The sequence below is a fragment of the Carcharhinus amblyrhynchos genome, chromosome 21 (assembly GCF_965287045.1).
Source record: "Carcharhinus amblyrhynchos chromosome 21, sCarAmb.v2.hapA, whole genome shotgun sequence".
Classification (NCBI taxonomy): domain Eukaryota; kingdom Metazoa; phylum Chordata; class Chondrichthyes; order Carcharhiniformes; family Carcharhinidae; genus Carcharhinus; species Carcharhinus amblyrhynchos.
Genome location: NC_137344.1, coordinates 981029 through 1005887, shown reverse-complemented (window position 1 = coordinate 1005887; position 24859 = coordinate 981029). Strand labels below are relative to the sequence as shown.

General features: G+C 44.1%; 1 protein-coding gene across 3 annotated transcripts in view; it reads left to right on the top strand.

Annotated features, from left to right (window-relative positions):
- pctp (phosphatidylcholine transfer protein) overlaps positions 1-23744 on the top strand; it is a 29441-nt gene extending 5697 nt beyond the window's left edge. For all 3 annotated transcript variants that reach the window (XM_080209243.1, XM_080209245.1, XM_080209244.1), the window contains exons 2-6: positions 959-1076; positions 8163-8242; positions 14937-15102; positions 19413-19480; positions 23504-23744. In XM_080209243.1, the coding sequence (XP_080065369.1) occupies positions 959-1076; positions 8163-8242; positions 14937-15102; positions 19413-19480; positions 23504-23584 (513 nt within the window). In that variant the 3' untranslated portion in view covers positions 23585-23744. The remainder of the gene's footprint in view (positions 1-958; positions 1077-8162; positions 8243-14936; positions 15103-19412; positions 19481-23503) is intronic.
- Positions 23745-24859: the final 1115 nt, after the last annotated feature.

Sequence of the window (24859 nt, the reverse complement as noted above, 5' to 3'; positions counted from 1 at the left end):
GTTTGACAGCAAGGTCATGGATACCAGATATCACTAATGAGTTGATTTTGCTTGGATTTGTCATTGTGGGTGGAACAGTTTGTTTGGTGTCCAGTGACACAGGGAAATATATAAGAAACATGAGAAGATTCAATAATCCATTTGGTCATCAGAGAACATGGTTGAGCTCCAGCTTCCTACACTATCCTCATTGTTAATTGCATTTAAGAAGTCTCACAACACCAGGTTAAAGTCCAACAGGTTTATTTGGTAGCACGAGCTTCTGAAGTGCTGCACCTTCACTAGATGAGTCTCATTTGATGAAGAAGCAGCACTCTGAAAATTCATGATGCCCAATAAACCTATTTAATTACATTTATGCAGGAGGTCAGCATTAACTGGTGATTCAGGAGCCTCTATAAATAGACTGGAACTAGTGGCTGGGGCAATGTGGAAGCATTGGCTACAGTTATATACTTTATCAACTGGCTTTCTGAAATATAATACCCATAATTCTTTAAATCACTTGCCTCCAAAAAACCTACCGATCTCTGTCTTGAACAGACACAATGATGGGGCATTTTTGGCTGTCTGGGACAGAAAATTCCAAAGATTCACCATTTGAGTAAAGATATTTCTCCTTGTTTCAGTGTTAAATGACTAATCTTTTATTCTGAGACAGTGATCTTATGTTTTGGATTCTCCAGCCAGGAAAGACAGTTTCTCACGATCTATCTTGTTAAGCCCCTTAAGAATTTTATAGGTTGCAATTCAATCAATCATGACCCATTCTTCTAAATTCGAGGAAATAAAGAGCTGGTTTACTCACTGTTAATGAAAAGCTCTTTCATCTTGTTGTCTATCATGTATCCAGATCTCATCCAAAATTGGTGTAGTGAGGGTTCAGCAGAGCTAGTTTCTTTTCCAGTGAGGACTGCACAATCCTTTGCAACTCTGACTTTGACTTTGTATTTTTCAGGAGTCGTGCCTTTATGAATATAAGATCTATGGAACGTTTCCTGATTATAGTCCAGAGCTCTATGTGGATATGTACATGGATCTGGAGTATAGGAAGCAATGGGATAGTTACGTGAAAGGTTGGTTCACTCTATTGATAACAGGTTGTTTTATTTGTTCATGTGAAACGGTTACAGAAGTCCAGAGACTTGACGGATCCTCTTCAAAACATTAGCTCTCTTCTCTGATACTGAATCTACCTGCAGACTTCTACATTTCTGCACCTGCATGTTTCTGGGCCGTGAAAGGGAGTAACTAAAGCACTGTTCCTGCTCCTGATCGGTTTCATAGAACATAGAACGTTACAGCGCAGAACAGGCCCTTCGGCCCTTGATGTTGCACCGACCAATTAAGAAAAAAGCAATGACCCCCTAACCTAAACCATTCCCTTTCCAACCATAAACCTATCCACGGACCTCTTAAACGCCCCCAAACTTGGTGCATCTACAACTGCAGCAGGCAGGGCATTCCATACCCTCACCACCCTCTGGGTAAAGAACCTACCTCTGACATCCGTCCTATAACTACCACCCCTTAATTTAAAGCTATGTCCCCTTGTGCTAGCTTTCTCCATCCAAGGAAAAAGGCTATCACTGTCCACCCTATCTAAACCTCTAATTATCTTGTACGTTTCAATAAGGTCTCCTCTTAGCCGCCTTCTTTCTAACGAAAACAACCTCAAATCCCTCAGCCTCTCCTCATAGGACCTTCCCTCCATACCAGGCAACATCCTGGTAAACCTCCTCTGCACCCTCTCCAATGCCTCCACATCTTTCTTATAATGTGGGGACCAGAATTGCACACAATACTCCAAGTGCGGCCGCACCAGAGTTTTGTACACTTGCAACATGACGTTGCGGCTCTGAAATTCAATCCCCCTACCAATAAATGCCAAGACACCGTATGCCTTCCTAACAACCTTATCGACTTGATTTCCAACTTTCAGGGATCTATGCACATATACACCTAGATCCCTCTGTTCGTCAACGCTATTCAGAGTCCTACCGTTAGCCCTATACTCTACACATTTGTTATTCCTGCCAAAGTGAATTACCTCACGCTTTTCCGCATTAAACTCCATTTGCCACCTCTCGGCCCAGCTCTGCAACTTGTCCAAGTCTCTCTGTAAACTATGACACCCCTCTTCACTATCTACCACTCCTCCGACTTTGGTGTCATCAGCAAATTTACTGATCCATCCTTCTATACCCTCATCCAGATCATTTATAAAAATTACAAACAGCGGTGGCCCCAAAACGGTTCCCTGAGGCACACCACTTGTAACTGAACTCCATGACGAATACTTTCCATCAACCACCACCCTCTGTCTTCTATCAGCTAGCCAATTCCTGATCCAATTAACTAAATCACCCTCAATCCCATATATCTGCATTTTCTGCAGAAGCCTTCCATGGGGAACCTTATTAAAAACCTTACTAAAGTCCATATATACCACGTCAACTGCCTTACCCCCATCCACCTCTTTGGTCACTTTCTCAAAAAACTCAATAAGGTTAGTAAGGCACGACCTACCCTTCACAAAACCATGCTGACTATCTCCAATCAATTCATTACTCTCTAAATAACTATAAATCCTATCCCTAATAATTTTTTCTAATACTTTGCCCACAACAGAAGTAAGACTCACCGGTCTATAATTCCCGGGGAAGTCTCTATTCCCCTTCTTAAACAATGGGACAACATTCGCTATCCTCCAGTCTTCTGGCACTATACCTGTGACCAACGACGACCTGAAGATCAGAGCCAGAGGCTCTGCAGTCGCCTCTCTTGCCTCCCAGAGAATCCTAGGGTAAATCCTGTCTGGCCCAGGGCACTTATCTATTTTTGAACCCTCAAGAATATCTAGCACATCCTCCTTATCTACTTCTCCACAACTACATTTACATCTCCCTGCGTGAATACCGAAGAGAAATATTTGTTCAGTGCCTCTCCGATCTCTTCCGGCTCCACACATAACTTCCCACTGCTGTCTCTGACTGGCCCTAATCTTGCCCTAACCAATCTTCTATTCTTAACATATCTAAAGAAAGGATTAAGGAAAATCCTAAAGCTATCAGCCAAAGTCTTCTCGTGTCCTCTTTTAGCTCTTCATAGCTCACTCTTTAGCTCCCTCCTGGCTAATCTATAGCTTTCCAGTGGACTACCTGAGCCTTCAAGCCTCATCCTGACATAAGCCTCCTTTTTCCTTTTAACCAGCGAATCAACTTTTTTAGTGCACCACGGTTCCCTTACTCGACCATTTCCTCCTTGCCTGACAGGGACATACTTATCAAGGACTCGCAGTAGCTGTTCCTTGAATAAACTCCACATTTCGGATGTTCCCAGCCCCTGTAGTTTCCTAATCCAACCTATGCTCCCTAATTCTCTCCTAATAGCCTCATAATTACCCTTCCCCCAGCTATAACTACTGCCTCTAGATTCATGCCTATCCCTTTCCATCACTAAGGTGAATGTAACCGAATTGTGGTCACTATCACCAAAATGCTCACCAACTTCCAAGTCTAACACCTGTCTGGCTCATTTCCCAGCACCAAATCCAATATAGCCTCACCTCTAGTTGGCCTATCTACATACTGAGTCAAAAAACCTTCCTGCACACTTTGTGTAAAAACTGACCCCTCTAACGAGCTAGAGCTATAGCTATTCCAATCAATATTAGTAAAGTTAAAGTCTCCCATAACAATTACCCTATTACTTTCACTCCTGTCCAGGATCGTCTCTGCAATCCTTTCCTCTGCCTCTCTAGAACTTTTTGGAGGTCTATAAAAGACTCCCAACAGGGTGACCTCTCCTCTCCTATTTCTAATCTCAGCCCATACTACCTCAACAGACAAGTTCTCATCAAACTTCTTTTCTGTCACTGTGATACAGTCTTTGACTAATAATGCCACTCCTCCCCCCCCCCCCCCCACCTCCTTCTCTACTCCGACTGAAGCATTTGAACCCCGGAACCTGCAACAACCATTCCTGCCCCTGCTCTATCCATGTCTCTGAAATGGCCACAACATCAAAGTTCCAGGTACTGATCCACGCTGCAAGTTCATCCACCTTATTGCGAATACTCCTCGCATTAAAGTATACGCATTTCAAACCATGCTCTACTCCACCCCCACGATGCTGTGCTTTACAGTCCTCATCTATGACCCCCTTAATCTCATCCCTGCTACTCAGGATCCCACCCCCCCCCCCCCCCCCCCCCCGAATCAGTTTAAACCCCCCTGCATAGCCTTTGCAAATTTTTCCCCCCAAGATATTGGTTCCCCTCTGATTCAGGTGTAGACCATCTCTCGTAGAGGTCCCACCTACCCCAGAATGAGCCCCAGTTGTTCAAGAACCTGAACCCCTCCCTCCTGCACCATCCCCTCAGCCACGAGTTCAAACATTACCTCTCTCTGTTCTTCTCTAAACTATCCCGTGGCACAGGCAAGAGTCCCGAGATAACCACTCTGTTTGATTTGGCCCTAAGTTTCCACCCCAACTCCATAAATTTCTGTTTAATATCCCCTTCCCTTATCCTCCCTGTGTCATGTGTCCCCACATGAACTATGACTTGGGGCTGACTCCCCTCTCCCTTAAGAGTCTTGAACACCCACTCTGAGACATCCCAGACCCCAGTCCCTGGGCGGCAACACACCAGCCCTGAGTCCCGTTCATTACTGTTGACTCTCCTATCTGTCCCCCTAACTATGGAGTCCCCAATCACCAGGCCCAATCTTTTACTTCCCCTACCCACCTGAGCCTTCACAGCAGGCTCACCTCCAGAGACCTGCTCCCTTTGGCTATCTCCAGTTGATTCTTCCTCAACTGTAGCCTCCAGGACAGAAAACTTATTTTGGAGGGGAACAGCCCTGGGGGATTGTCTCCCCGATTTGCTTCTTACCCCTCTTCCTAGCAGTTTCCACTAACTTCTGCTGGAATATATGGAAATAAAGTGAGAACTGGATCAACAATCTTCTTATTTTGGATGTGATCAAAGTAAAACAGCTGCTAGTATCTGTGGATCGATACCCAGGAGAGAAGTCACCCCCTTCAAGAAAGTTAAAAATGACGAGAGACGAACAAGCAGAATCTTTCAAGTTGGTTTATGGTGAGGGGCTGAGGGGAAGGAGACTGGGTGCAGGGTAGTGGGGTTTGGGCAGTGATGCAGGGAGGTGAGGGGTTGGCGAGTGAACACGGGAGGGGGAGAATTGGGGAGTGGATGTAGGGTTTTGGTGGGGGGGGGGGGGGGGGTGTGGAGGGTGGAGAGTGCGTGGAGGGAATGATAGGCTGGTGAAATATATCCTGGCACTTTCCACCTCCACGACCATTTCCACTTCCATAATACTGCGGATTCTGCCCTTGCTTCAATTTAGCTGGTGAAACCGTCACCCAACTATGTCGCCTCTGTGTCTTCTGCTACCAATGCTCCAAACTCTGGAATTTCCTCTCTAAACTATGGCTTCTTGACCCCTCTTTCCTACTGTAAGATGTTTCTGAAAATCTACCTCTTTGACCAAGTTTGTGGTCACCTGATCCATTTCTTTCCCAGCAGTTCGATGTGAAACCAAGTGGATTATGTCACTAGTCGTTGTCAAATCGCTGACCTTTAATAATTGAATGGTAAATGATTATTCAGTTTGTCAGTTATTAATTACTGTGTGTATCGCTCTGTATTTTCAAAGGCGGGCAATTTTCTTGGAGCTGGTATTACTTCCCAACTGTAAGTTTGTTGGAAATGCAACAAAGTGGGAGTAGCTCCGAGGATATTCCCGACTGAGATGTTTTGATGTAATTCTTTGTTTAAACAGCTGCCATACATCTGTGAGCTTTGCTGAACTACAGGTCAGGTAGTCTTTATACAATCGTTTTCTTTCCACTTGCCCTGTGTGATGTTAAAGACTCCTCTGGTGTGTGGTGAGGTGGTGGGTGGTAACGTGTCTTTTTTTACATGATGGTCTATTTGTGTTTTAAAACAACCAGCCCAGGAAGCTGCTGGGAAGTTCCACCCTGTGCATTCTGTGTCAGACAGATCTGATATCATCTGGCTGTTAACTTTTTTTTGTGATATTCTGGTCTTTGTTAGCCTGACCACTTGGTTCTTTTTATGGGGAGAAGTGGTTTCTGGAGCAAAGTTGTTGCTTTATCAGCTTTCATCTTAACTCCCCATTCACCTGGTCTTTTGAGGTGAATTTGGTTTGTTTCAGCAGTACCTCTGATTCTATCTGGCTGAATATGGCTGTAAATCCGTTTGTTCTTGTGTAAACAGTCACACATGCTGCTGCAGTTATATGCAGCTTATTGAGACATTGCCACATCAAATAACACAGGACAAGACTTTCTAAGCAACATTCCCATTCCATGATCAAATGTTACATCTGAGGATTCTTAGAAACAAACTATATTAATATTATAACACTATTTCTTGGATCAGAAAAAACTGCTTTATTGTATAGTTTCTGTATTTGTTTTCCATGTTTAATTTCTTTGTGTGGGCTGTTTACAGTGTGCTCTCATTCGGAACACCTCCTTCAGGTACTGTTCATGTCTGCCTAACCTTTTGTCTGCTTGTCACCTAGAGTAGCTGAGATATTTTATGTAGCTTTGGGTCATGTGTAATGTACAAACTTGCTAAATGTTTTTGCATTGAATGTACAGCACAGGAACCAAGCCACTACCCAACAGATCAGTGCTCATGTTAATATTTCACATGAGACTCTTCCTTTACTTTATCTATAGGTCAATACTTCTCCTTTTGTGTTTATCCAGCTTCTCCTTAATGTATCTGTGCCAATCACCTACTGCTCCTGTGGTAGAGTTTCACATTCTCACACTCTCTGGAATATCCTATTGGACTTCTTAGGAGCTATAAATCTAAGAGCCACTAGTTTGCATTCCCCACAATTGGGAACATCTCTACATCTGCCATATAAAAACCCTACATTTTAAAGAACATCGGTAAAATTTGCTAAGGTTAAATCAGCACATTCATTTCAGATAGAACATAAGAACATAAGAACATAAGAAATAGGAGCAGGAGTAGGCCATCTGGCCCTTCGAGCCTGCCCCGCCATTCAATAAGATCATGGCTGATCTGTCGTGGCTCAGTTCCACTTTCCCGCCCTCTCCCCATAACCCTTAATCCCCTCTCTTATCAAAAACCCATCAACCCGCTTCTTAAAAATATTTTGAATAGGTTTGAATCCAACTTTTTAACTGTTTAGCTTTAAAAGTTTGAAGTCAATGCTTACTCTGATCACTTCCTAAAGGTTCAAGATCAAAACTGCTCCTAATGTCTCACTAAGTTGGTAGCTGAAGGGCAAACCATTATGCAATGGGGGTGTTTTTTTACGTTAGGATTAAAGTATATGATTGAAACAAATCAAATCAACTATGACCTATGAAGGTTGAAGGGGTGATGTGACCACCTCCTGTTTCTATCTCCCTCTGAAAGAGTAGAGGAATCTTTATTACTGTATATCTAATCTGTGCTTTAACTGCTCTGGGAATGGTTGACCAACAGCCTAATCACTTTGATCTGAATATCATTGCCCTTCACTGACTAGGTGTGATCTTCATTTTAAAGGGAGTGGGATGGCTTAGTTAATGTATTTTAGAAGGATAATGCATTCTCACTGCTTTCTTTTGGTTTTTTTTTCCTGATCGTGTCACCTTGTTGATTTGAAATTATCTACTTTTAATGCAAAGTGTATTGCAGAGCTGCTGTTATATTGGGAAAGGAGTTAGATATTAAGTTGCAGCCTGTTCCTCTTCAGGCCAGGGAACTCCAAGGTCCCATCCTACAGTGCAGTAACTAAATTCAGGGGGTAAGGTACTGGGATTAGTTTGTGTCATGAATCAGTCATATTCAGGAGGGGAAAATCAGTCAAATTTGTTCAGTATAGATGTTTTGAGGGCGGAATGGAACTGCCCTGTAATAGCTCTTGTCTGGTGATCTGTGTGTAATGCTCTGGGAGGGCAGCTGGGGCCTGTGCTCCCACAACCTGGAATGTGATCCCTTTTTGGAGAATTAGCAGTAGGTGTAGGAGGTGGAGAGTAAAGTTTAATGGATAGAGGCGCACACACAATGGAGTAACTACATACTGATGTAGCTCGGGGAACTGATCTATCACTGGTTAACATTAAATTGTCTCCTTTTTACTCTGCAGAACTTTACGAGCAGGACTGTGATGGACAGAAAGTGATTTACTGGGAAGTCAAATACCCGTTTCTTTTGGCCAACCGCGATGTATCCTTTCCAGTGTTGGAGTGTCCTGTTTGCTCTTCGAACTGCAGTGCAGAGGAGCCCAGTGGGGTGGAGGAGGGACTGCACAGGGAATTCAGACTTCCTTGGAATTAGAGAGTTATTGTTTTCTCAGTTGTTTTGAGAAAGTGGTTTGTTGCCAGTGAAATGTTGAACACTGCTTGAATGTGACCTCTATGCCCTTCTGAATTCCTGTGATAAATGCCTAATGCACTGAGGTATCGGGATTCGTTATATCCCTGTGCATTAATGCATTGTGGTTTACTGCTGAGCACTTTTATTGTGATATGCATCAGTCTTCAGGCGATCTAAAGTAATAGATATATCTCAGCCATTAGCTTAAGTGCGTTGCGGAAAAAGCAAAGTAAATGTTTGTTTTGGTTATGATCTGGAATGCATTCTCTGCAGGAAATTGGACAATTACTTGAAAAAGGACTTGTTGAGCTGTGGAAACTAAGCAGGAGAATGGGGCTAATTGTATTGATCTTTTGAAAAGTTGACACCGGTACAGTGGGCCAAATAGTTTTTCTGCTTGTACAATTAAATTTCTGGTTGTTTTCAACAATAGTCGATGCAGCTGCTTTGGTGTCAATGTGGAGATATTGAAGTGCTCAAAACAAATGTTCGGGCCTCCTAATTAGCATTCTTCTTGCTGCTCATCTCATTATCTTCCAGATTTCTGACTTGTGGACTCTGGTCTTGCCACGATTGGAAGTCGCAAAGCTTGTGTTTTGCACAACATAGTACAAAATTAATCTATTGTGGGAATGTGGAAGGAGCATACAATACAGAAGAGGCCCTTCAGCCTGTCGAGTCTGCACTGACACGCAAGAAACACCGTCCCTCCCACTTACTCCCATTTTCCAGCGCTTGGACCGTGACCCTGAATGTTGAGGTGCCAAGTGTTCATCCAGGTACATTTCAAAATATGTGAGGCAACCTGCCTGCACCACCCTCCCAGGCAGCGCATTCCAGATTGTCACTACTGTCTGGGTAAAACAGGTTTTCCTCATCCTCCCGATCCTCCCTAACCTCCTGCCCCTCCCCTTGAATCTAATGCCCCCTTATGACTGACCCTCCAACTGAGGCGAAAGTTGCTCCCTGTCCATTCTGTCCATGCCCCTCATAATCTTGTACACCTCAATCAGCTTGCTCCCCTGTCTTCTCTGCTCCAGAATGGGACAGTGATGCCACAATGTCATGAGAGGTAGTTGCCTATTTGTTTGTGGTTTTCGTTACCATGCCAGTCACGTTGCTCAGAGCACCAGCCTTCAATCAGAGTGAACAGAACCCCAGCCTGTTCTCTCAAAATTACCAACAACGTAACCCTGACGTTTAGGCAGAATGTGACATTGAGAATCCTAGCAAAATTGGAGTCAATGAGAATTGGGGATTAGGGGAAATGTTTTCAATGCGTGGAGCATCTATAGGTATGTCAAGAACAGAAGGTTGGTCAGGGCAAGATTAGGGCCAGTTACAGACAGCAGGGGGAAGTTGTGTGTGGAACCGGAGGAGATTGGAGAAGTATTGAACCAATATTTCTCTTCGGTGTTCACGCAGGGGGACATGAATATAGCTGAGGAGGACATTGGGTTGCAGGGGTGTAAAATAGACAGTATTACGGTTGATAAAGGGGATGTGCTGGAAATTCTTGAGGGGCTGAAAATAGATAAGTCCCCTGGTCCGGATGGGATCTACCCTAGGATTCTCTGGGAGGCTAGAGAGGTGATTGCAGAGCCTCTGGCTCTGATCTTCAGGTCGTCATTGGTCTCTGGTGTAGTCCCGGAGGATTGGAGGATAGCGAATGTTGTCCCATTGTTTAAGAAGGGGAACAGAGACTTTGCCGGGAATTATAGACCGGTGAGTCTTACTTCTGTTGTGGGCAAGGTTTTAGAAAAAATTATTAGGGATAGGATTTATAGTTATTTGGAGTGTAATGAATTGATTAGAAATAGTCAGCATGGTTTTGTAGCGGGTAGGTCGTGCCTTACTAACCTTATTGAGTTTTTTGAGAAGGTGACCAAAGAGGTGGATGGGGGCAAGGCAGTTGACGTGGTATACATGGATTTTAGTAAGGCGTTCGATAAGGTTCACCATGGTAGGCTTCTGCAGAAAATGCAGATGTATGGGATTGTGGGTAATCTAGGAAGTTGGATCAGGAATTGGCTATCAGATAGGAGACAGAGGGTGGTGGTGGATGGTAAATATTCATCATGGAGTACAGTTACGAGTGGTGTGCCTCAGGGATCTGTTTTGGGGCCACTGTTGTTTGTAATTTTTATTAATGATCTGGATGAGGGTATAGTTGGGTGGATTAGTAAATTTGCTGATGACACCAAAATTGGAGGTGTGGTAGATTGTGAGGAAGGGTGTCATAGTCTGCAGGGAGACTTAGATAGGTTGCAGAGCTGGGCCGAGAGGTGGTGGATGGAATTTAATGCGGAGAAGTGTGAGGTAATTCACTTTGGTAGGAGCAACAGATGTGTCGAGTATAGGGCTAACGGGAGGACTTTGAATAGTGTGGATGAACAGAGGGATCTAGGTGTGTGTGTACATAGATCCCTGAAAGTTGGGAATCAAGTAGATAAGGTTGTTAAGAAGGCGTACGGTGTATTGGCGTTTATTGGTAGGGGGATTGAATTTAGGAGTCGCAGTGTAATGTTGCAACTGTACACTACTCTAGTGCGGCCGCACTTGGAGTACTGTGTGCAGTTCTGGTCCCCGCATTACAAGAAGGATGTGGAGGCGTTGGAGAGGGTGCAGAGGAGGTTTACTAGGATGGTGCCTGGTATGGTGGGGAGGTCCTATGAGGAGAGACTGAGGGATTTAGGGTTGTTTTCGTTGGAAAGAAGGCGGCTAAGAGGGGATCTTATTGAAACATATAAGATGATTAGAGGTTTAGATAGGGTGGATAGTGATAGCCTTTTTCCTCGGATGGAGAAAGCTAGCACGAGGGGGCATGGCTTTAAATTAAGGGGGGGTAGCTACAGGACGGATGTCAGGGGTAGGTTCTTTACCCAGCGGGTGGTGAGGGATTGGAATGCCCTGCCTGCTGCAGTTGTAAATGCGTCTAGTTTGGGGGCGTTTAAGAGATCTCTGGATAGGTTTATGGACGAAAAGGGATTGGTATAGGCTAGTGGGTCATTGTTTTTGTAACTGGTCGGCGCAACATCGTGGGCCGAAGGGCCTGTTCTGCGCTGTAATGTTCTATGTTCTATGTTCTATGAGCCCGACTTAACATTTTCTGGTTTTGGGAAGTCAATTATCTCAGTCCCATTGCTGCAGGAGTTCCGAGGCCCAACCATCTTTAACTGGTTCATCAATTACCTTCCATCATAAGGTTAGAAACTGGGAATGTTTGCTGATGATTGTGTTCAGCACCATTTGTGACTCCTTGTATACTAAAGCAGTCTGTGTCCAAATGTAGCAGGTCCTGGACAATATGAAGGCTTGGGCTGATAAATGGTAGGCAACAACCATCTCCAACAAAGAATATGACCATCTCCCATTGACATTCACTAGTATTGGCATTGTTGAATTCCCCACTGTTAACATCCTGAGGGTTACCGTTGACCAGAAACTAAATAGGATTAGCCATGTACACACTGCGGCTACCAGAGCAGGTCAGAGGCTGGGAATTCTACAGGGAGTAACTCTTTCCGCCTGATTCTTCAAAGCTTTCCACCATCAACACGTAAGGAATGTGATGGAAACTCTCCATTTGCCTGCACAAGTGCAGCTCCAACGACACTCAAGAAACTCAACACCATCCAAGTTGCCTGATTGATTGACAGTCCATCCACCACTTAAACATTCATTTCCTTCAACACTAATACACCATCGACAGGATACACTATAGCAGCTTACCAAGATTCCTTTTGCAGCCCAAACCTGCATCCTCTAACACCTGGATGGACAAAGGCACAGGAACATCATGACCTGCACGTCCCCCTGCATGTTGCACACCATCCGGATGTGGAAATATGTCACCCATTTCTTTACCTTTGCTGGGTAAAATTCTTGGAACTCCTTTTCTAATGTACTTTGGGTGTATCTGTACCACATGGACTGCATCAGTTCTAGAAGGCAACTCACTACCACCTTCACAGAATCGTAAAATGCAAAAGATGCCCTTTGGCTCATCAAGCCTGCATTTGCACGCGAGAAGCACCCAAGCTCCTCACCTAAATCATTTGTCAGCACTTGGTCCATAGCCTTGAATGTTATGATGTTCCAAGTGCTCATCCAGGTACTTTTTAAAGGAACCAAAAGGGAAAATCTCAGGTCTGGCAGCATCTGTAAGGAGAGAAAAGAACTGATGTTTCGAGTCCAGACGACACTTTGTCAAAGCTAAAAGGCATAAAAAGTGGGAGATACACTGCAGGGTGAGGGAATGAACAATGAGTCATAGCCACAGAAACCAGGGGAAAAGACAGCCATTAGCAACCTTTGACAAAGGGTCATCTGGACTCGGAATGTTAGCTCTTTTCTCTCCTGACAGATGCCGCCAGACCTGCTGAGCTTTTCCAGCACTTTTCTTTTGGTTTCAGATTCCAGCACCCGCAGTAATTTACTTTCATCTGCTTTTTAAAGGATGTGAAGCATCCTGCCTCTACTACCCTCCCAGGCAGGGCATCCAGACCACCACCACCCTTGGGCTAAAAAAAAAGATTTTCCTCACATTCTCCCCTGAACCTCGTGCCCCTCACCTTCAACTTGTGTTCCCTCATGACTGACCTGACCTTTCAACTAAAGGGAACAGCTGCTCCTTATCCACTCTGTCCACGCCCCTCATAATCTTGGACATCTCAATCAGATCACCCCTCGGTCTTCTCTGCTTCAATGAAAATGACCCAAGCCTATCCAACCTCTCTTCGTAACTTAAATGTTCCAGCCAGGTATCATCCTGATAAATCTCCTCTGCACTCCCTCCAGAGCAATCAATGCTTGCTATTCTGGTGACCAGAACTGCACACAGTATTCCAGCTGTGGCCTCACTAAAGTTCTATAGAAATGCAACATGATCTTCCCCACTTTTATAATTAATGCCTTGATTGATAAAGGCAAGTGTCTCATATGCCTTTTTCACCACCCTACTAACATGCCTTTCCGCCTTCAGAGATTTGTAGACAAACACAATGTCCCTTTGTTCCACGGAACTTCCTCGTGTCCTACCATTCTTTGTCAAAGTATTCCTTCCAAAGTTTGTCACCTCATACTTCAGGGTTAAATTCCATCTGCCACTTTTATCTGTCCATTTGACCATTCTGTTTATATCTTCTTAAAGCCCAAGACACTCACTGTTAAACACCTAGCCAATCTTTGTGTCATCTGTAAACTTACTGACCACCCTCCCACCCTCTCACTGATTTTTATATGAATGACAAACAATATTGGGCCCAACACAAATCCCTGTGGGACGCCACCGGATACTGGCTTCCAGTCACTAAAGCAGCCTCTCTCATCACCCTCTGTCTCCCCTAACTGAGCCAATTTGGAATCCGCTTTATCAAATTACCCTGTATCCCATGTGAATTTACCTTCCTTACAAGTCTTCCATGTAGGACCTTGTCAAAGGCTTTGCTGAAATCCATATAAACTACATTGACTGCACCACCCTCATCTACTCATCTGGTCACCTTCTCAAAAAATTCAGTCAAATTTGTTAGGCGTGACCTCCCTCTGATGAAGCCATGCTGACTATCCCTGATTGAATCTTGTATTTCCAAGTAGAGATGAATGCTGTCCTTCAGAATTTTTTCTCAATAGTTTCCCTCCCACTGACATGAGACTTGCTGCTCTGTAGTTCCCTGACTTATTGCCACAACTCTTTAATAGCCGCACCACATTAGCTGTTTTCCAGTCACCTGGCAGAGGAATGGAAAATTTGTGTCAGAGCCCCTGCAATTTGCTCCCTTACCTCCCACGTCACCCTGGGGCACAGTTCATTCGGTCCTAGAGATTTGTCCACTTTTTTAAGCTTGCTAATTCCTTGTCCTTCCCTATGTCAATTTGCTCAAGTATCTCACAGACTCTCTCCTTGAGTTCCATCCCTTCGTTCTTGTTCTTTTAGGATGAAGATGGATGTGAAGTATTTGCTCAACACTCCACCCATAGATTGGCCCTAGGGAGGCATACTCTTACCCTGGTTATTCTCTTCCCATTGATACACTTGCAGAATATCTTGGAATTTTCTCTATTTTTACCAGCCAGAGCTTTCTCATGTTCTCATTTTACTCTCCTAATTGCTTTCTTAAGCTCCATCCTGCATTTTCTGTACTTCATTCTTCTGTCCTTCTGGACAGAGGTGAAGAAGGCATTCAACATGTTGGTTTCATTGGTCAGAACATTGAATACAGGAGTTGAGACATCTTGTTGAAGTTATGCAAGACACTAAGGCTACACTTGGAATATTGTGTACAGTTCTGGTCACCCTTTATAGAAAGTCATGATCTTGATGAATGGTGGAACAGGCTCGAAGGGCCAAATAGCCTCCTCCTATTCCTAAATTCTATGTTTCTATGTTAAGTCCATCTATTTTGTTTTCTACTATCCTGATGATATCATAGCAATGAAGTTACCTCAAATGCAGCCTCTTGAATGACTCCCACAGCCTGAATGAACAAAACGTGTTCTTATTTTGTGACCAAATAGTTCTTTCCTTAACCTCAGCCTCCAGTATGTTTACATTCGTGAGCGGCATGACTTGAATGTTGATGGACGAAAGATTTGGGTGATTGTGGCAAAATCTGTCCCGGGATTACCAGAGAAATCTGGCATCATTAGAGTGGAAGACTATCACCAAACCTTGGCATTGGAAAGTGATGGCAAACAAGGCACCAAAGGTACCAATACCAGTTATTCAACTCTTTTTGTCCCCTTAAAGACTTCTTTAATGTTTAATGATAAATGGGAATTAACATCAATACTGTAGGTTGCGACTCTAGCCATCCAAGTTAGCTTGTATATGGAGAGAGCATTTTGACTTATGTAGCAGCAGTAGATAAGTGCAGGTAAAGTACAGGGACTCTATCACCCTTACAGAAAAAGACATTTGAGCTAATAGGTTCTTGCTGGTAGGTACAGGTGTAACAGTGGGATACAGGACTGGTGAAAACTAGTCATTGAATCATAGAATCCTACATTGCTGAAGGAGGCCATTCGGCCTATTTAATCTGCACTGACTACAATCCTGCCAGGATCTATTCTCATAATCCCATGTATTTAAACTAACTAGTTCCCCTGACATTAAGGGGCAATTTACCATGACCAATCCACCTAACCCACATATCTTAGGACTTAGTCATCCATTCAAATGATGACTTGGGTACAGGACTGGTGGAAACTCGTCATCAGGGTGTAAAACTGGGATACAGGACTGGTTGTCATGATGTAAGACTGGGATACAGAACTGGTTGGTTGGACAGGATAGTGGTACAGTGGTTAGCACTGCTGTCTCACAGTGCTGGGGACCTGGGTTTGATTCCTAGCTTGGGTCACTGTGTGGAGTCTGCATGTTCTCCCTGTGTCTGCATGGGTTTCCTCTGGGTGCTCCTGCTTCCTCCCAAAGCCTGAAAGAGGTGCTGACTAGTGCATTGGTCGTGCTAAATTCTCCCTCAGTGTACCTGAACAGGTGCCAAAGTGTGGCAACTATGGGATTTTCACAGCAACTTCGTTGCAGTGTTAATGTAAGCCTACTTGTGACGCTAATAAATAAACTTTAAAACTGGAGGGGACTGGTTATCACTGTGCAACACTGGATACAGAACTGATTGACACAATATAATACTGCCATACAGCACTGATGGGGACTGGCAAGGGGGGGTGGGAATCAAAACAATAGTTCAGCAAGCGTAGAGACGAGGGATGAGTGTGGGACCAAGGCCAGGCTGGCTAAGAGGAAGAGCACGCTGGGAGAGGTCGAACTCTTTGGGCTTGGAGGTCTGGAGTGCATCCGCTTCAGTGCGAGGTGTATAACAGGTAAGACAGATGAACTTAGAGCCTTGATTCATGCGTGGAACTTGGATGCGGTTGTGATACCGGAGACTGGGTTAAAAGAGAGACAGGACTGGCAGTTAAATATTCTGGGATATAAATATTTTGGATGAGATAGAGGGGAAGGTAAAAGAGGTGGGGGAATTACAATACTAGTTGGGGAACATATTATAGCCGTACAGAGGAAGCACACCTTGCAGGAATCGTGTAATGAGACACTGTGGGTAGAGCTCAAACAGGAAGGGGGCAGTCACTATTTTGGGGGTGTGCTAAGGCCTCCCAACAGCCCAGGGGATGTTGAGGAACGGATATATAAGCAGATTCTGGACAGATGTAGAAATAATAAGGTTGTTGTACTGGGAGACTTTAATTTTCCTCATACCGACTGGAAATCCCTTAGGGCTAAGGGTTCGATGGTGAGGAGTTTGTGTGTCCAGGAGTGTTTTTTGGAACAATATATAGTCTGACTAGAGGGGACTGCACTGGACCTAGTACTAGGGAATGAGTCTGACCAAGTCATTAAAGTTGCAGTGGGGGAACATGTGGCGAGCAGTGACCACAATTCTGTAAACTTTTGGATACTCGTGGAAAAGGATGAGTGTTGCTCTAGTGTTAAGATGCTAAATTGGGGAAGGCTAACTACAACTGGATTAGGCAGGATTTGGAGGCTGTTGTTTGGGAGAGGCTATTTGAGGATAAATCCACATCTGGCATGTGGAAGTCTTTTTTAAGGAGCAGTTGATCAGAGTGCAGGACAAGCACTCTGACAGCCTGTGAAAAGGAAGGGCAGGAAAGGCAGGATTCAGGAACTGTGGATGACCAGGGAAATTGCAAGATTAATCAAAAAGAAAAAGGATGCATACGTAAGGTCCACGCAACTAAAAACAGATGAAGCATTTGAAGGATACAAGGAAAGTAGAAAAGAGCTCAAACAAGGAGTTAGGAGGGCAAAAAGGGTCACAATGTCCTTGGCAGACAGGATTAAGGAGGGTAGCTAGAGAAGGAGTTGGCCCACTCGAGGGCAAAGAGGAGAAATTATGTGTCGAACCAAAGGAAGTGGGTGAGATCCTTAACAAATATTTTGCATCAGTATTCACAAAGGAGTGGGACACGTTGATGGCTGGTGCCTCAGGGAAGTGTTAACTCTTTAGAACAAGTCATTGTTATGAGGGAGGAAGTGTTAAGTGAATTAAAAAGTACAAAGGTAGACAAATTCCCAGGGCCAGATGGCATCTATTCCAAATTATTGAGGGAGACGAGATGAAGTTGCTGGGCCCCTAACAGAAATCTTGAATTCCTCGTTGGTCACAAATGAGGTCCATGAGGATTGGATAGCCAATGTTGTCCCATTAAAGAAGGATAGCAAGGATAACCCAGGTAATTATAGGCCAGTGAGCTTGATGTCAGTGATAGTGAAATTGTTGGAGAATATTCTTAGAGATAGGATCTATACACATTTGGAACTGAATGGTGTTATTAGTGACTAACTATGATTTTATATGTGGGAGGTCAAGTCTCACTAATTTGATTTGCGTTTTTTTTTAAGGAGGTGACAAAAAAGATTGAGGGAAGGGCCGTGGATGTTGTCTACATGGACTTTAGTAAAGCATTTGACAAGGTCCCTCATGGCAGGCTGATACAAAAATTTAAATCTCTCAGGATCAGGGGTGAACTAGCTAGATGGATTCAGAACTGGTTTGGCCATAGAAAACAGGATAGCAGTGAGGGTGTTTTTCTGAATGGAGGCCTGTAACTAATGTTGTTCCGCAGGGCTCAGTAATGGGACCTCTGCTATTTGTAATATACATAAATAATTTGGAAGAAAATGTTTGCGGATGACACTCAGACCCCTGGAGTTGTGGATAGTGACGAAGATTGTCAGAGAATACAGCAGGATATAGGCTGGAAAATTTGGGCAGAGAAATGGCAGATGGAATTTGACATGGAAAATGTGAGGTGATGCATTTTGGTAGATCCAATTCAGGTGGGAGCTATAAAATAAATGGCAGATCCATCCAGAGCATAGAAACACAGAGATCCCAACATACAGGTCCACTGATCCCTAAAAATGGCAGCACAGGTAGAAAAGGTAGTGAAGAAAGCATATGGCATGCTTGCCTTCACCGGAGAGGGCATTGAGTATAAAAGTTGGCAAATTATGTTACAGTTGTATAAAATGTTGCTTTGGCCACATTTGGAATATTGTGTCCAATTTTGGAGAGAATACAGGGAAGGTTTACCAGGATGTTGCCTGGTATGGAGGGTATTAGCTATGAGGAAAGATTGAATAAACTGGGATTGTTCTCCCTGGAGAGACGGAGGCTGAGGGGCAACCTGATAGAAGTTATGAGCAGTATGGATAGAGTGAACAGTTGGAAGCTTTTTTCCAGGGCAGAAATGACAATTACAAGGGGGCACAAGTTCAAGATAAGGGTGGGGGGGGAGGGGGAGGTTCAGTGGAGATGTGCGAGGGATGTTTTTTTTAAAGTGGTGGGGGCCTGGAATGCACTGCCAAGTGAGGTGGTTGAGGCAGACACATTAGCCACATTTGAGACTTACCTGGATAGAAAGGTGAATATATGGGGAATAGAGGGATTTAAGCGGTTGGTCTAGATAGGACACTGATCGATGCAGGCTTGGAGGGCCAAAGGGCCTCTTGTCTGTTGTACTGTTCTTTGGTTGTCACAGTGTAACACTGGATCCAATGTGGTCATCATGGTCTGCACTGGGACACAGAGGCTGTTGTCACGGCATAACACTGGGATACTGGGCCTGTTGGGAACTGGTTGCCACTCATGGCTTTAATGGAAACAGTTGGAGGTGTGACATTGCACAGTGTCTGATGGTTTAGTTGGAAAAGGCCGAGTGAGCAGTAGGTCTCAGTTTCAATCCTTTATCAAGTGAGGTGCAGGTGGACAGGTGTCACCTATGGAACTATATTGCAGGCTGGTCAGTATCTTACTCTAAGGATAGAATTGAAAGTCTGATGAAAGAAGAGCTTTGGAGATGATCACAGCTATTCCTTGGCTTCACTCAGCATCTTTCCAAGTCAAATTCTGTCAGCCCCTTTCACATTTTGGCATACTGTAGTTACCAAAAATTTAGATTGTTGGAGAATTGATGTATAGTCTGTTTTACAGCTGCTGTTTTATTCTTTCAGTGTTTATGCATTACTTCGATAACCCTGGGGGTATGATCCCAACTTTCCTTGTTAACTGGGCAGCAAAGGTAAGTGAGTATTTTGGTGATGTGATAGCTTTATTTATAGAAGGTAATGTGTGTTATTATTCAAAGAATGAACGTTTACAACTTCTAGTTGTGCCAAGTAGTAGTGGCTGGAGTTTTGGAATTTAATGTTGGCAAGTGTGAGGTGGTCCACTTTGGTAGGAAGAATGGTAGGAAGGACTATTACTTACGTGGCGAAAAACTGCAGCAGGCGACGGTGCAGAGGGACCTCGGGGTCCTTGTGCATGAGTCGCAAAAACCCAGCTTGCAGGTGCAGCAGGTGGTCAGGAAGGCGAATGGGATGCTGGCCTTCATAGTGAGGGGGATTGAATGTAAAAGTAGGGAGGTCTTGCTGCAGCTGTATAGGGCATTGGTGAGGCCGCAGCTGGAGTACTGTGTGCAGTTTTGGGCGCCGCATCTGCGCAAGGATATTTTGGCCCTGGAGGGAGTGCAGAGGAGGTTTACTAGGCTGATACCGGAGTTGAGGGGATTGAGCTATGAGGAGAGGCTGAATAAACTAGGCTTGTACTCGCTAGAGTTTAGAAGAATGAGGGGAGATCTCATTGAGATGTATAAGATGATGAATGGGATGGATAGGATAGAGGTGGAGAGACTCTTCCCGCTCAAAAAAGACAGTAGGACTAGGGGGCACAGCCTCAAGATAAAGGGGAGGCGGTTTAGAACGGAGTTGAGGAGGAACTTCTTCACTCAAAGGGTGGTGAATCTCTGGAATTCTCTGCCCGTTGAAGTGGTGGAGGCTGCCTCGCTAAATATTTTTAAGAAGCGGGTTGATGGGTTCTTGATAAGAGAGGGGATTAAGGGTTATGGGGAGAGGGCGGGAAAGTGGAACTGAGCAGCGACAGATCAGCCATGATCTTATTGAATGGCGGGGCAGGCTCGAAGGGCTAGATGGCCTACTCCTGCTCCTATTTCTTATGTTCTTATGTTTATTATCAGTCAAATGGATAAAGAATTAAGGTTCATTCTTTCACTGAAATAGCTCAATACCAGCAGAGTGAGAGAAGGTCAAAGAAGCTGAAGATCAGTCTCCTGATTAGCTATGTCAGGATAGTTATGTGGGCTCAATCTGGCTGTGTTGCCCAAATCCTGCAATTGCTTAGGATTCACTGTCTCAGGTTAGATCTGACAGATAAAGGGGTGACTTAGTGATATTGATGAAGAGTCAGTACTTTCATGAGGGCATTGTGATGGGATAGTAATATCATCACTGGATTAGTAATCTCTGGGGCAGTGCTTTGGGAACTTGGGTTTGAATCCCACCGTGGCAGATGATGGAATTTGAATTCAACAAAAATCTGCAATTAGAAGTCTAACCAAAACCATCAATTGTCCTTCGTTCACAAATGTCAGGCGGTGAAGGAACCATAAGAGGGGAAAACATACTTGACCTCGTCCACTTAATTGCTACCCCTTCCACAAACCCCTACACCATTTGGACTTCAGCAGTTCAAGGAAGCAGCTCACCACCACTTTCTCCAGGGCAATTAAGGATGTACATTTCTGGCTGACCTAGCCAGAAATGCCAATATCCTGTAAATGAATAAAAAAAGAGAAGTTTGGAGAAGCAGTTTGTTTTGCTGAAGAAGCAGTGAAGTAAGCACTCAAACTGGGAGACCCTCAATATCTCTCGCTTTTGCCACAGATGGATCTGTTTATAAATCATACAAGCCATCTCTGCAGCTCTGCATTTCTGTTCTGTGTTTAGCATGTGCTTACAGAGGAAGGAGATGATTTGATATTCATCTTTCCATTCCGTGGGAAGAAGTGGATCTAGACTGGAGGACTGTATAATGGCCAATGCAACACTCTGCCTTACTCTGCACGTGGAATGGTAGTGTGCATGTGTTTGTGTCTGTGCATGCAAAGGTTAGCTTATTTCACTATTGCTCTGGAAGCTCTTGAATAAGAGAAAAGCTACTAATGTACAAAAATTAGTTACAAATTAAAAGTACAACTATACTTAAATGTAAATTGAGATTAGCCCATATTTGGTGCAGGCCTGATATGTATTCAAGTTCTGCTGTCTTGAGGTTGCAGAGTTTTCTCTGCAGCTGTGATAGCTTCCATTGTTGAAATGCCACAGTGTTTTAACAGGTAAATGTGGTGGGTGGAATCAGGTTTACAGGGAGAAGATTCCTTAGTTTTCTTCTGCAGCATGGTATTCTTGGCTAATGTGTTACTTTACAGCAAACTGACCATTGTTTTTAGATGCTTTTCTTTGTCTCTCCCTGGGTTGAAGCTTTTTTTTTTCCTGATACTTCTCTGTGGATTTACTATTTCCCTACCCTGTAAATGCCTTTTTGCAGACAAGGCAAGATGTTGTCCAGTTCTTTCTGCAAATGGGCGCACAGTGCTTCAGCATGTGAGGAGTTGCCATGATTATGAGCTGTGCTGATCACAAGTGTTAAGCTTATTTGCATCTTACAGTGGCTTTTCGGTTGTGTTTGGAAGGAAATTTATCAAGTCAATGAGTTTGTGTTTACTATCTCGGAACAAAATGTATATGGCTCAGAAATGCATCCTGGTGTCCTCAGGAGCTAAGAGATGATTGAAATGCACACTTTGGTCTGGTAGCCTGGAACCATATTGAGAACAGTCTTTAAACCCTGTTCAAGGCTTGTTTAACAATTTGACCTTCAGACTGTTTCTCTAAAATCAGTTGTAATACCAGCAAGATTTTAGAGTCCATTGTTAAAGTTGAGATTGCAGAGTACTTGGAAATGCATGATAAAGTAGGACTGAGGCAGCATGGATTTGTCATGTCTGACAGATCTGTTAGAGTTCTTTTGAGGAGGTAACAAAAGTTAGATAAAGGAGAACCAGTGGACGTGATTTATTTAGATTGCCAGAAGGCCTTTGACAAGCTGCTGCATAGGAGACTGTTAACTAAGAGCCCATGGTATTAAGGATAAGATCCTGGCATGGATAGAGGATTGGCTGACTGGCAGAAGGCAGAGAATGGGAATAAAAGTCTTTTTTTCAGGATGGCAACTGGTGGTTTAGTGACGTGCCTCAGGGGTCGGTGCTGGGACCACAACTTTTCACGATATACATAAACGATTTGGAGGAAGGAACTGAAGATGATACAAAGATATGTAGACGGACAGGTAGTATTGAGGAAGCAGGGGGGCTGCAGAAGGACTTGGACAGGTTAGGAGACTGGGCAAAGAAGTGGCAGAAGGAATATAATGTGGAAAAGTCTGAGGTTATGCACTTTGGAAGGAGAAATGGAGACAAACTATTTTCTAAATGGGAAATCAGAAACATGGACTGGGGAGTTCTTTTTTCAAGATTCTCTCAAAGTTAAAGTGCAGGTTCAGTTGGCAATTAGGAAGGCAAATGCAATTCATGTTGAGACGGCTAGAATACAAGAGCAGGGATGTACTTCTGAGGTTGTGTAAGGGTATGGTCAGACCCCATTTGGAGTATTGTGAGCAGTTTTGGGCCTCATATATCGAAGGAAAGATGTGCTGGCCTTGGAAAGGATCCAGAGGAGGTTCAGAAGAATGATCCCTGGGATGAAGAGTTTATTGTATGAGGAACGGTTGAGGACTCTGGGTCTCTTGTTGGAGTTTAGAAGGGTGAGGGGGATCTTGCAGGATACTGCAAGGTCTGGATAGTGTGGATGTGGAGAGGATGTTTCCACGAGTAGGGAAAAACTAGAACCAGAGGGACAGAACCTCAGGCTGAGGGGACAATTCTTTAAAACCGAGATGAGGAGGAATTTCTTCAGCCAGAGAGTGGTGAATCTGTGGAACTCTTTGCCGCAGAAGGCTGTGGAGGCCAGGTCATTGAGTGTCTTTAAGACAGAAATAGATAGGCTCTTGATTTAATAAGGGGATGAGGGGTTATGGGAAAAGGCAGGAGAATGGAGATAAGAAAAATATCAGCAAATGGAGAGCAGACTTGATGGGCTGAATGGCCTAATTCTGCTCCTATGTCTTATGGTCTACCGTGCACTGTAACAATATTATGATGTCATGAACACAATTCTGTCTTCCACAGAGCGGAGTGCCTTCCTTTCTGAAAGATATGCAGAAAGCTTGTGCTAACTACCCTGAATACTGCAAGAAATCTGGGAGATAATCACCAAGTACTGATTCAGAGTTAGCCTTCTGAGGAGACTTGTTCCAACTTGCGTCCCTTTTGTTTCCTTTTGCTTTTCTATTTGATTGTGACTGGATTGCACTGTTTTGGTAAAGTGGAGAATCATGATCTCATCAATAAACACTGTCTGTACCCAGTGGCACTGTCTGTCGTACCATCGCATATTACAGCACCACAGCAGATCACGCTGTTGGAATCCCTATCTACCCAGTCTTGGTACCACCGTCATTGAATAAGTGTTGGTGAATATAATAAAATGGCTGCCCTGTAAGGGGCAGAGACTGCATTTTTGTAAGCAGCCTCAACATTGCTCGCACAGTCGTCTTAATGGGGAAGAAAGTTTCCTTGAATGGAGCAGGAAGTTCCTTTAATCTCACTTGGAATTCTCTATCCTGTCTCCTGGTGTTTGAATGGGTTTTTCACTAGCCAAATCTGAGAAGCAGCTATCCAGCTCTCCTCATGATTGTGCTGTGCATTGTATGGAGACTTTAAATGAAGGGAAAGGGCACAACACATTAGTAAATATTGCTGACCCTCTCCTGAAACTATGTTTGAAGATTCTCCATCTGTTGTTTATGTCACTGCCCTGCCCCAGTATATATCTCAGGGATTGAGCTTGGCCCACTGTCCTTCACGGGTGGGCTCCAAAATGTGCAGTGTGGTCGAGAGTGGCTCGCTGGAGGAACTTTAACTGTGCTTAATGAGACAATGATTGACTGTAAAATATCAACTTCTCAGATGAGGTTTCTGTCCTGTCTCTGTAGATTCTATTCTCTGGAAAACAGTCTAATATTGAGAATCCTAGGCTCTGACTTGTGGCAGTATCGACTGTTGCCCAGTTTATCCCACGCTGGAATGGCGCTAAACTCTGAGAACCTTTTTTTTACTTCTCCACAAGTTGTGATAACATGCACCCATGCTTCAGCAACAATTCTTTATTTGTCTTCCATGAATCCCTTATCACCAGGAGCAGTGGAAAGTATCAGAGATAGTAGACATGGACACAAAATCCTACAGGGCAGAAGGAAGCCATTTGGACCATCAAGTTTGCATCCATCCAGGCCCTATCCCCATTTATCCTAGCTAGTTCTCCTAAGGGGCAATTTAGCACGGCCAGTCTATCAAACCTGCATGTCTTTGGACTGTGGAAGGAAACTGGAGCACCCAGAGGAAACCCATGCAGACACCAGGAGAACATACAAACTCCTCACAGACAGTGACTCGAGCCAGGAATTGAACCAGGGTCCCTGGCAC